General features: G+C 36.9%; 2 protein-coding genes across 3 annotated transcripts in view; one reads left to right on the forward strand and one right to left on the reverse strand.

The window, feature by feature from the left end:
- Positions 1 to 1,142: 1,142 nt before the first annotated feature.
- Positions 1,143 to 3,323, reverse strand: CCT3 (chaperonin containing TCP1 subunit 3). The gene has a single exon (XM_069813111.1). It carries the CDS (start codon positions 3,231 to 3,233, stop codon positions 1,584 to 1,586), a length of 1,650 nt encoding a protein of 549 aa, XP_069669212.1. The 5' UTR covers positions 3,234 to 3,323; the 3' UTR covers positions 1,143 to 1,583.
- A 458-nt stretch (positions 3,324 to 3,781) lies between these two features.
- Positions 3,782 to 13,495, forward strand: part of LOC138690930 (mitogen-activated protein kinase p38b-like) — a 52,006-nt gene continuing 42,292 nt past the window's right edge. For both annotated transcript variants that reach the window (XM_069812495.1, XM_069812496.1), the window contains exons 1-6: positions 3,782 to 3,998; positions 6,872 to 7,001; positions 8,574 to 8,632; positions 9,462 to 9,603; positions 10,353 to 10,515; positions 12,444 to 12,515. In XM_069812495.1, coding sequence (XP_069668596.1) covers positions 3,895 to 3,998; positions 6,872 to 7,001; positions 8,574 to 8,632; positions 9,462 to 9,603; positions 10,353 to 10,515; positions 12,444 to 12,515 — 670 coding nt within the window. In that variant the 5' untranslated portion in view covers positions 3,782 to 3,894. The remainder of the gene's footprint in view (positions 3,999 to 6,871; positions 7,002 to 8,573; positions 8,633 to 9,461; positions 9,604 to 10,352; positions 10,516 to 12,443; positions 12,516 to 13,495) is intronic.

A 13,495-nucleotide genomic window follows, 5' to 3' on the forward strand; every position in this document is an offset into this window, starting at 1 on the left:
AGGCCTTACCTTGTGTCATTCATTAAATGTTTTTGATGCTATTGATCACTTTCACGTCCATTATGGATAGTTGTTGTACCTGGAGTATTGCTTCTTTCTGTGGAGCAATATTGTCTTTTAACTACATACCAATAAAATGCTGCGACATCGAGAAGGGTTTTTCTCCTTACACAAGTATCTTGAGACAGCAAGCATGTTTACCTGGAGAGTATCCAAAACACAGCAGTTATGAACTGCAATTCACTTCACATTTTCGATGCGGAGAACAGCATATGAACTTTTTAATACATTTTTCAGTAGAGTCAATGCTACATTTTAAGAATTTCTAGAGCATGTTTTTGTGCATATATTTCATATGTAAGGACATAGTTATATTCATATTAGAGGTAGTTTTCACAGCAAGAACTAGGCAACCTAACCCCAGCAATGCTCATCCCAATGTACCAATACAAAGTGTGTTAATTAGAGGTTAGTATGTTCCTATAGTCTACTGTTAGCTTATTTTTAACTTCATTAATTAGTTCCTTTCTGCATATTTAAAATGTTTTTCGAAACTATTACTGCAGATTATTCAAATCTCCATTTAATACAAAGAAAAGCAATTTATTATGCAATTTAAATTCGAAAATAAGGAAACTTATAACAAAGGACAAAGTAACTTAATTTGGTAATTATGTAGTAAGCACTGGCCAACTATCTTCCAGAAATAGAGATCCAAGGCACATATACTATTACAAATATATCGTATTGTGTGATTAGCGCAATGAGCTCCGCAGCCATTACAGCTGGCTTTCGTAACCAGATTTTGCTAACTATTGTAGCTCCCCAAGTGCATCACGATGCTGGGTGGGCACCAGTCCCATACACTGGCAGAAATTTCATGAGGAAAAATTCTTCCCCCATCAGGACTCAAACCAGCGCTCATTCTATAATGGGAGTCTTAGTGAGGATGTTTTAGACCATGGCACGGGACACTATTATAGGCCTATTATATTTAATTTTCAACATTTTCTTATGATTGACATATTGTCAGTCTCTTCACACTCAAATGAGAAAGTCTCTATCACGGAAAGATGGCAGCCTAGCAGATACTATAATTACTCTTCATTTTATAATTATTACTTTTAATGAAATAAACGGACTTATACAGTGAATACCAAAAGCATTTTATTTTGAACAATGAGATTAATCTCCAATTTTAACTGCAAGAATAAACAGAGTGTAGTCTACAGAGAGAATAAATTCCCTTACATCTCAAAACTACAAATTAAGTGTAGCATTTATTTCAATTTCTTGCAGCACATGTTATAAAATTTCTGGTTTGCAATTTAAATGCAAAAAATTAATTTGGTTGAATTATGCAACTCAGTTGTTGAAATGTTACAATGGTTTTGATTGCTTGGCTAACAAATTACAATAAAAAAACAAATTAGCTAATAATTAATACAAATAGTAACAAATATTACTGGTGATTAACGAATTAGTTAAATAGACCTGAATAAAGCTTTCAGTGAGCAGTGAAAAAAGTCATTAGACCAGTCCATTATGGTATGATTACAAAAACACGAGCAACTGAATTCAAATTATTCTTTCATAGACTCTTCCGTTGGGGCTGCAGGTTTGGCCTCTCCTTCCTTGTCCTTCTTCTTGGAGCCAGACACGATGTCGTCGATTCTCAGCAGTAGAATGGCCGTTTCAACAGCTGTCTTATAGGTCTGAAGTTTGACAGACAGTGGCTCCCAAATGCCGAGGACTCTCATATCTGCCAGCTCGCCGGTCTCCCCGTTGATGCCCCAGGTGTTTCCTCCAGTTGCGTGTTTCGCACGCAATGCAGTCAGGGTACGAATCGTATTTGCGCCGCAGTTCTGAGCAAGGGTACGAGGAATGATCTCCAAGGCTTCTGCGACGGCACGATACGGCCACTGTCCAACTCCTTGCACACTCTTCCCCTTCTCGGCCAACATTTGAGACACAGCCATCTCGACAGCACCCCCGCCAGGCACGAGTTTGGGTTCGACCAGAATGTTACGGGCAACATGCAGGGCATCCTGAAGATTTCTTTCGGTTTCGTTCAACACATCCTTGCTGGCTCCGCGCAGTAGTATCGTACAGGCTTTCGGATCCTTGCACTCCGTGATGAAGCAAAAGTAGTCGTCACCAAGCTTCTTTATTTCGAACAGTCCGGCCCCAGTCCCCACATCTTCCTCCTTCAGCTCCTCGGTACGGTTCACGATTATGGCGCCACAGGCACGAGCAATGCGATTGTTGTCCGATTTACGTACCCGTCGAACAGCAGTAATCCCAGCTTTCAAGAGAAAATGTTGTGCTAGATCTGAAATGCCTTTCTCCGTGAAGACTACGTCGGGTTTTACTGCAATTATATCTTCACAAATTTTCATAACATGCTCTTCTTCTAATTGCAAAATGCGAGTGAAGTCAGACTCTTTCATTATTTCCACATTTGTCTGACTTTCTCCTTTCTTATATTCCAACGTACAATCTAGAAGTACAATTCGTGGATTTTCAATGTATCTTCTCATCTTCGGATGCGTTACATCCTTATTCACCATCACACCACGAAGCACACATGATTCTTCAATACTGCCACCTGGAATCTTCTCTATTTTCGCGTACCTTTTAATGTCTATTTCACGCCTACCATTTTCCTCCAACATTACTGTCTGCACAGCATCCAGGGCAATGGAACAAGCCAAATCAGACCATCTTCCAATAAACTTTGTTCCAACGCAAGATTTGATTACTTCCAGTAACTTATTTCGGTCATTACGATCCAATGAAATACTGATATGGTCTTGTAATAAACCAACTGCGTCTTCTAATGCTTGACGGTAGGCTCTGATGATAACAGTAGGATGCATTTGTTGAGCCAAAAATTGCTCTGCTACGCCCAACATTTCACCAGCCAACACTATTACCGATGTTGTTCCATCTCCAACTTCTTCGTCCTGTGTGCGAGCTATTTCGATCATTGACTTACCCGCTGGATGCTGCACAGTAATTTCACGCAGGATTGCGTTTCCATCATTTGTCATCACAATACCACCCATAGGATCCATCAACATCTTCAACATTGCTTGTGGACCAAGGCACGTTCTTATTACATCGGCGATAGCTTTACCAGCGCCAATATTCTCCAGCTGAACTTTTTTACCTGCATCTCGCTTAGTATTTTGACTAAGAACTAATATAGGTGCTGCACCACCACCAAACATTGTTAAATACTGCTGTTATACTTTGTGAAAAGACAAGATAGCACGTTGTTTCACGCCTTCTGAAAACACGATCCTAGTCACTCTTTCAAAGTAGCCAACATTAACATTCAAATTACTGTTCAAAGGAAACGCAATATGAAATTTATCTTTAAAATGTTATTTTTTAATAAAATGTTTTCAAATATTGATTGGTTCTATAACTTAATTATTACCAGAAAGTTTATTTTAATAACAATATTACAAGTAATCATATCTATTTAAAATACTTCAAGGCACATTTCTATTATAATCTTTGAAGGCAGCATGGGTGTGAATTGTAAAGATAACTTATAAGAAAACAATGGCACAGGAAATCATTATGAGTTTGTCAATTTCCAGTTTTGTAAAGAAAAATAAGTTATATAGTCCTCTTTACACAATATGTATACTTTTTATTCGAAAAATAGAATACAGATGTCTTGTTAGATGTTCTTTGGTTTCATGTGTTCTAAAAGCCCAAAAGAGAAATTCTGTTTCTCGTGATTCTTGATTTGTAACGATTAGCAGCACTGTATCGTTGTGGAATATGGCAGAAATGTGTTTTAGGGATAAAACTAAGTGAACGTTTTGTATTATATGTATACTTGTTGACATTTTTATGCATAAACGATAAAAGACAATAATGCCCAATTTTTACAAAATTGAAATCAACAGAACGGAATGGGAAGTTCCAGAACGATATCAGATGCTAACTCCAGTTGGGTCTGGAGCGTACGGGCAAGTGTGGTGAGTGGTTTCCCATAATCTTAACCTTTAAACTTTGTTATTGAAATATACAGTGTAGTTGCACTATATATGTGATATTTTAGCTCTAATTTTTTTCTTGTTTCTCATAATGAATTTTGAAACAAGGAATGTCGCGTTTTAAAAAGCATTTAAGTACGTATTTGGGCCCGCATATTTATTTGGAACCACATTTATATTTTGATCTTCTAATCAATTTTATGCAATGGCTGGTGAGGAGTAGAGGTTATGTAAAGTTGGATTAATTCTAGAGGAAAACCTCTCCATGGATTTTAGAAGTTCTGAACATGTATAATTATTCTATATTAAATTTTCATCATTTGGGTAGATTGTTTGGGACGAACTATGGTTTTACATGTTTTATATTTTTAAGTTTACATAGTTTGGGGGTTAGGTTAGCTTAGTTTTGCGTGGGTTACTTTAGGTTATGTTAGGTTACAGTCGAATTTTACGTGTTTCCGAAATACCATTTTTTTTATATTACCTTTCGAAAATCGACCACAAAATCTTCGCTAGTGAAAAAAAAGTTGGAAAATCGTGGAGTGGTCGTCGTCCAGAATTACCAAAATTGAGAAGATTGATGGGGTTTTCGTCACGTCGAACGTGTTTGGGGGATTGTGAAGGACGTGCCATCCAAATACTTGCTGCTTACTAGGGTTAGGTTAGTTATGTTAGCATAAGTAGCTTACACTCTAAAATACTATTCAAACCTCCAACTCACCTGTTTCACGGGTTTTTATGGTATTTGCATCACCAGGTTTCATGCAATATTTCAACATTTTCCGGTAAGTTTGTCAATATCATTTCATTATTTTTATAATCATTTCTCATATGTAGGCCTACTTCTATTCATAAAAAACATCATTTTTTTGACAATTTTTCTCTCTTTTAAAATCGAGAGTTACGCATCGTTCACAATTCCTCCTACCCCGTATTTGTTTATGTAGTTGCATGTCAAGATCATCAGAGAATGTTTTTCACATGGGACGGATTTCCAGAAAATGACGATTACGAAATTGTAATACGTTGGGTATTGTATGAGGAAATGTAGAATGAGATGTTAACATAAGACTATAAGAAGTAAATTATTCGGAAAATCATAATGCCTTGGGTATCCATTGTGCAGCTTTTGACACCTTGCAGGTGGCCTATAGTAGCATAGCAGGTTTTGTTTCACTTGAATGAAGCAGTTTATGGGTTTGCTGTGAGGAGAATTATTTACCAGTACTTTGAATATTAAAATGACAATATGAGAGCATTTGAGACGGTCAGAAGCGAAGGGGTGTAAGTGCACTTAATTTACTTTCGAGAAAATGTGATTAAAAGTTACGGGCGCGCTTCCGTACAGGGACAGTGGCATTTCCTCTAAGGTTAGAGCCCAGTTTAGGTGTGTGTGTGTATGAATCGAAAATTAGGGACTAGAAAATATTGAGAATAAGACTCATGTTTATATGACATTTTTTTCGATTAATACACACACCTAAACTGGGCTCTAACCTTAGAAGAAATTCCACTGCCCCTATATGGAAGCGCGCCCGTCACTTACACTTCTTTGCTTCTAAGAGCCTCATTTATTGTATAATTATTACGAAACCTATAGTCTAATTTAAATGTACGTACATAAGCCTAATGATTTCTTAATTAAGTTATGTATCTTCTAAATTGTGAATAAGTTGCAGTAAATTTTAAGTAGGTAGGCCCTACTGATAAATAATGGATTAGAAACAGAATATAATAACGCGACTAGTTGTGCACGGCTTCCACTATACCTGGTGTAAAACTAAAAAGTTCGACTGTCCAGATGATTTGTGTGTATGTGAACTTCGCGAAAATAAATGTGAACAGTATTATATTGAACACCGTAAGAGGAGAACCAAGTCTATCTCCCAGTACACAAGCAAAGAATAAGATAGTCAAAATAGTTACTCCATACATATACGTGCGCATTTCAGTGTTCATCATCAAATAATTTTTTTTTTTTGTTGATAACTCTATCTTCTTCTTCTTCTTATTTGGTATTACAGCCCAGGTGGGCCTTAACCTCCTCTATGGCTCTCTTCCATCCTTCTCTATCCATCGCCAACTCCCTCCAATTCCTTATTCCTAATCTATTCACATCCACTCGTACACAGTTCCACCATCTTGTTCTCGGTCTTCCTCTTAATCTGGTTCCATCTGGGTTGTTATTGAAGACAATCTTCACTTTCCTTGTTGTTTCCATCCTTGTGACGTGTCCCAACCATCTCAGTCTTTGACATCTTATGTGCGCCTCCAAATCCGATTCCTTGTACAGTTCGTATATCTCATTATTATATCTGGCTCTCCATCCATCCACTGTTTCAATTGCTCCGAATGTTGATAACTCTATAGCATCTATTAATTAGTGCTTTATGGTTGTGGTAACTGATGGAGTTAATTACTTGTCAACAATGTGATGCTGAAACTTGTGTTCAGGTTACTGCCCAGCGACAGTCCTGATATATTGTATTTTATATTTTTGAAGATTGGCTAATTAATATTAACCCAGCACACTCACAATGACACAAATGTCCAGACTCTAGATACCCAGACAAAATTCACCGAGACCTCTAGATCTGGAAGCCAGCATGCTGACCAACAGATCATGGAGGCAGTTATCATCAAACAATGGATTAAAAAAGCATGTTGTTCGTGTATAATGTTAGACAGTATGAAAACTGCGAATTGTGATCATCTTGTGCCAAAAGACTCAGTGTTCTATTACATCAAGGATAATGTAATTTAGGCCTGGAGAAAGGTGATATCAAGATTTGTTTGCTGTTTGCTCCAGAAAAGTAAAAGATTTAATAATTGTTGTTCATTTTTGTTCGCTTTAGTTCTGCTGTGGATACCCATACACATGTTAAAGTGGCTATCAAGAAGCTTGCCCGGCCCTTCCAGTCTGCTGTTCATGCCAAACGTACGTACAGGGAGTTGCGTATGTTGAAGCACATGAACCACGAAAATGTAAGTTGCTCTTAATAGTTTCTGTTTATTTGCTGTTTGTGACGATGTTCTTACTAATTATGTCTTATTAACAACTCTTTTACTTATCATCTATGTAAGGTCGAGGACATATACAGTATTTACTCGCATAATTTTCCTTCTCATGTAATTTGCCCCCTTACATTAAAGAAATGGATACACCTCGTAAAGATTCAAAGTATAGGCCTATAACGTAAAAATGCGTATGGAAAACCCAAGGTCATTATTAAGTTCTTGTACAGTGAAAAACGCCAATGATTTCTCTTGTCATGATTTCTTCTCTTATTAAAATAGTAGAGTGCAAAATATATATCATCAACTTAGAGTATAAACCTGCAAACTATCACAAAGAAAATTTTACAAGGAAAGCAAAATACTGAGTTTAAATTAAGTGTGAAACTTCAGGAACAAATCCAAAGTACAGGTACAAATACTATACTTTGGATCTGGTCTTAAAGTTTCAAACTTAATTTAAACTCAGTATTTTGCTTTCCTTGGCGGCCGGGTAGCTCAGTTGGTAGAGCAGCTGGCTATGGACTGGAACATCCGGGGTTCGATCCCAGGTGGTGACAGGATTTTTTCTCGTTGCCAAACTTTCAGAACAGCCCCGAGGTTCACTCAGCCTCCTATAAAATTGAGTACTGGGTCTTTCCCGGGGGTAAAAGGTGGTCAGAGCGTGGTGCCGACCACACCACCTCATTCTAGTGCCGAGGTCATGGAAAGCATGGGGCTCTACCTCCATGCCCCCAAGTGCCTTCATGGCATGTTATGGGGCTACCTTTACCTTTACCTTTTATTTTGCTTTCCTTGTAAAATTTTCTTTCTGGTAACTAGTAGGTTTAACTCTAAGCTGATGATATGCATGTTTATTAATCATTTTCATACGATATTTTACATGCGAAGTTTAACACCATGATCCAAGCTTCACCCCCCTCCCCCTTCCAGAGGAGGGCTCAAAAGCTCAGCTGTGGTGCTGAGGCTTATTGTGCAACCTCCTTATTATGGGATGATTGTTGAAGTCCATGAACCTGCATTCCTGTCAATATGTGATTTACTGCTTGGTGCCTTTTTATCGATTCAGCTGTGACATCCAGGTCTGGCAGAGTCCACATGGACAGGAACACCCCTCTGTCTCCCTGTTGTTATTCTGCAGCCTCCTCAGGTCGATAATTTGTTTGCAATTCACGTACTACGTCCTGTTGCATCCTATATTGACATGAAGATTGCAGCACCATAGATACTGCGATTCACCTTCTGTCTTCTGCTTCAAGTGGTTGAGGGAATACCTCGGAAAAAATCCCAACCAGAATTTGAACCCGGGTCCGCTCATTTCATGGACAGGCAGGATTGGATTGTCCACATTTCACTGACATATTTAATAACTGGTTTTGACACTATATTGTTTATTGTATAATCACTGTCTGTGTCATGCCTCTTCTTATACCTGTACCAAAATTTCTGTTAATACAGCTATTTAATTTATTGCAATTGGAATTGTAAGAATTAACTTGTCTATTTAAAAATTGTTTTATTTTACTTCTTTTTTTCTTCCAGGTTATCGGCCTACTTGATGTGTTCCATCCATCAACATCACTAGATGATTTTCAACAAGTGTAAGTAAATGTTGTCATCTTGAATAGACTCGAATTTGTACATTTCTTGATGCTTTAATTATTATTATTATTATTATTATTATTATTATTATTATTATTATTATTATTATTAGTTTTATCACTTAATATTCTGCCTTTTTAACTCAGTGTTTCATAGTAATTGTTGTAGGGAGTTATTATAAAAGTGTGTGTGTGTGTGTGTGTGTGTGTGCGTGTGCGCGTGCGCGTATGTGGTTTTTTTGTTTTTTTTTTTTTACAGTATATATTTCAACATGCCTCATTACATAGGTTGTAATATTACATGTTTTGACATTTCTAGATAATTACATTTTTAAGATTTCAAATTTACCAGTTGCGTAATCAATAAATATCTGTGTGATAAGATATACGGTGAGAATAAAATTATAGTTAAATACCATTCCAAATTATGAATCCTTACACCTTCCTACTTACAAACTTACAAAGTACATTAGCATTATTAATTCAAGATTATAATTAATAATGCTAATGTAATTTGTAAGTTTGTAAGTAGGAAGGTGTAAGGATTCATAATTTGGAGTGTTTTTGTGTGTGCGTGCGTGCTGAAACATCGGGTTTTTGCGATGTATAAAAGCACTACAATGTATACCAAAATGCTTAAAGGATTATTTTGTTCTGTCCCTTGTTCTCTGTACAAAGAAATATTTTGACTTAAGTTTCCTGTAGTCAGATTACCTTTATATATAACTATTGTGTATACTGCTATGTTTTTAAGGAAATTACATTTTAATAAATGAATGATTACTACTGTAATAAGCAAATGACAGTTTTGTGTTTTTCCCTCCAACAGATATCTTGTAACACATTTGATGGGTGCAGATCTGAACAATATAGTCAGGACACAGAAGTTGTCAGATGACCATGTTCAGTTCCTCATATATCAGATACTTCGAGGACTGAAATATATCCACTCTGCAGGAATAATACATCGGGTGAGCGAAACATTGCTGGCATTAGTAATAATAGTAGTAGTAGTTAGTGATATCACAAATAATAGTATTGGTGGTAACTGTTAAATGGTAACATCGAAATTTTTTGGAAAATAGATAATGAATTGGACAAAACAAGGAAAGATGTTAGTATATGCATTTAAAAATGCAAAATAAAAATATGTAAGCATTTAAATGGGAAAACCCTAGAAATATGCATTTATGCAAAATAAAGTTCGCTTCATTCGAACGTAAAACCCATGATCGACAAAGGTCCACTTATACTTTTTCATGTCTGCACCTGTGGAGTAACGGTCAGCACGTCTGGCCGCGAAACCAGGTCGCCCGGGTTCAAATCCCAGTCGGGGCAAGTTACCTGGTTGAGGTTTTTTCCGGGGTTTTCCCTCAACCCAATACGAGCAAATGCTGGGTAACTTTCGGTACTGGACCCCGGACTCATTTCACCGGCATTATCACCTTCATTTCATTCAGACGCTAAATAACCTAGATGCTGATACAGCGTCGTAAAATAACCCAATAAAATAAATTTACTTCTTCATTATGCCAAATCTGTAAAAACATGCAATTGCATGAAGTTCCGTGCTCTATTAATCACAAATATGCTTTGGATTGAACCTGAGGGTGCATAATGACAAGCACAGAGGTATCAGAGGAGCAAGTAAAATAACGTTTTTAGAGGACCAACTTTTTTGTTAGAGCTAATATTATAAGCTTAAATCTCATTATTGCAGGACTTGAAACCATCAAACATTGCTGTGAATGAAGATTGTGAATTAAAGATTCTCGATTTTGGTTTAGCAAGACCAACAGAGAACGAGATGACGGGATATGTTGCAACACGGTGGTACAGAGCACCAGAAATCATGCTTAACTGGATGCATTATAATCAGACAGGTAAAAGGCCTTTTGTTCTTCCTACATGGACATTATCAGTTACTCTTACACATTAATGATAAAGTGAGTATTGTTTTCTTGCACGTCACTTTTGTCTTTTAATGCTTTAATTTTTTACTTTTTCACATAAATTTATTTATTTACTTATTTATTTTACAAGTCCCAGCAAAATTACTATACCTTTCTTGTTAATGTACGAGGGGGATCCAGGAAATAACGACCGTTTTGTTGTAATAATTAAAAAAAAAATATTTATTTGAAAAAACAAAGTCTGTTACATAACTGAAGCTTCCTTTACTTCTCTACATAATCACCACCTACATTTAAACATTTGTCGTATCTGTTCACTAGCTTTAGAATTCCCGTGTTATACTCCTCTGCCTCCAGTTCATTAAGCCAGGAGTTCACTGTCTTCTTCAACTCTTCATCACTTCCAAAATGCGTACCACCCAGAAAGTCTTTCAGCTTAGTGAAAAGGTGAAAATTGCTAGGAGTAAGGTCTGGACTATAGGGCAGATGATCAAAGATTTCCCAACCGAATTGATCCAGCAATTCTTGAGTTGAAGCAGCAGTGTGCAGGCGGGCGTTGTCGTGAAGAAGCACAACTCCTCTTGAAAGCAGGAATGCCTCTTGTTTTGGATGGCTCGCCGTAGTTTTCGTAAAGTCTCACAATAACGATTTGCATTGATCGTAGTGCCTTTTGGCATGAAATCCAGCAAAAGAACACCTTTGCGATCCCAAAAGACAGTAGCCATGACTTTTTGTGTTGAGAGAGTCTGTTTGAATTTTCTCGGTTTCTTGGGTGATGAGGGATGATGCCACTGACGTGATTGACGCTTGGTCTCTGGGGTGTTGTGAGACACGCAGGTCTCATCACCAGTCACAATTTGATCAAGAAAGGCGTCTCCATCTGTGTGATATCGCATCAAGAATGTCAATACTGAGGCCATTCTCTGAGTTTTGTGTTGGTCACTCAGTTGCAGTGGAACCCATCGTGCACAGATTTTGTGGTAGCCAAGATGTTGCGACACAATTTCACCAAGCAAAGAACGAGAAATGTCAGGAAAGGCAATATGCAATTCGTCAAGTGATGTGCGCCTGTCTTGCAAGATTCTGTCGTTCACTTTAGTCTTCAGGTCTTCTGTGATGAGTGATGGGCGTCCGGGTCGAGTTTCATCGTGGACATTTGTTCACCCATTGTTGAACATTTCGCACCATTTTCTCACATTTCTTTCATTCATTACAGTATCACCATACACTTCTTTCAATTGCCGGTAAATTTCTGCAGGTTTCAAATGTCGGGCATTCAAAAATCGAATCACACTCCTCACCTCACAGTCGGCGGGGTTATCAATCGTGTCGTTCATTTTGAAGTAACACAAAATGCACAATGGCGACTTGTTGCAACCAGTACTCACAACATTATGAGAACACATGTTAAGGAAGCCAGTTGACCTTCAAACAAGGAAGGGGAGTCAGCTGCACGGCGGGTATGCGTGAACAGTCGTTATTTCCTGGATTCCCCCCCTATATTTTATTTCAGATATTTGTTTTTCGTTTATTCGTTTATTCGTTTTTTTTTTTTTTTTTTTTACGTGTTTGTACTTTAAACCAATCCTAGATTGGGGAGGGCCTTACTAGTCGGAAGCCCCTCCATTATTCAGTAAATATTTAAAAATTATATTAAATTTAAAGCATGAATAAACAATCTACTTTGGAATAGCAAATACAAAGTGAAAGAAAAATGTTCCTACCAACAATGACCAATATCCTTTATTTTTCTGCTGACAACTTGTTTGAAAATGGCCAAAATCCTCTATAAATATTACAAATTATTATCCTTTTTCATACAAAATTATTTGAATGTGCTTTGTGCTTTTGATGTTTGTTGAGTTCCATTGAATAGAGTGATATTTTTATCCATGCAGTGGACATCTGGTCTGTGGGCTGCATCATGGCGGAATTGCTCACCGGGAGGACATTGTTTCCAGGCACTGATCGTATCCTTTACACAGATTGTTATTTCTGTCACCTAGCAGACTCCAGTGTATATTTACTGGTAGTAAAGTGTCATAAGATTTAAGGTAACGTATAAGCACATTCATGTTATGTGATTGTCTTTCAGAAATCATTTATATTCTCTGCTTACACGAATTAGAAATTTTTGTTGTTTTCATCTCAGACTTCTGCTTTGTGTACATACAGTTTACACCACACCTACCAACACTACACGCACTTCTCAAGCTTAGTTTTTTATAAACTTGTTGAATCACACTATGTCCACTTGTTTACACGTTTTTATATTTCATTGCTTTGAGCTACATTAGATATTGCTGGTCAGTCAACTGCTAGAAGACAGATTTGAATCTCATTAGATGATGTGAAAAAATAATTAATATAAATTCGCTATAATTAGTTATGAAGTAGTATTATGGGATTCTAGGAACAGTTCTTGATATTTCTGCAAAGTGTTGCCAACAAGCACCAGTCAGCTCCATGCAAGAGGTGTAGAATTCAGCCTCTGAAAAATAAATAATTATTTTCATAAATAAACCTGTGAAAAAAATGATTGCTTACTATATGCTTTAAATGATTCTTGAATTGCTTTATATCGTCATAAAGTTTCATTTAAATACCTTCAGTAGTATTGAAATACAGAGGTTTAAAATACAGCAATTTACAAGCACTGTAAACTGTCCTTAAAGTTAGCCTCAAAGAGATGGCTGCCTTGATTAACCAACTGCTCAGTTAACCTGATTCTACTGTAATTAAATACAAGTGTAGAAAAAATTGTTTTGCGAAACATTTTTTTCCCTAGTTTGTATTAGTCATGAGCAGGGGCAGGTATTTATGGAGATTAACTTTATCATTTGTGTTTTTTTATATTGGTGTCGACAAAGATTGTTGGAGATTGATTTGTATTCTTGGCGGAGATTAATGGAAATTTTGGAAAATACAATTATATTGGAATTGGAGTATT

The sequence above is a fragment of the Periplaneta americana genome, chromosome 16 (genome assembly GCF_040183065.1).
Source record: "Periplaneta americana isolate PAMFEO1 chromosome 16, P.americana_PAMFEO1_priV1, whole genome shotgun sequence".
In the NCBI taxonomy this organism is placed as follows: Eukaryota; Metazoa; Arthropoda; class Insecta; order Blattodea; family Blattidae; genus Periplaneta; species Periplaneta americana.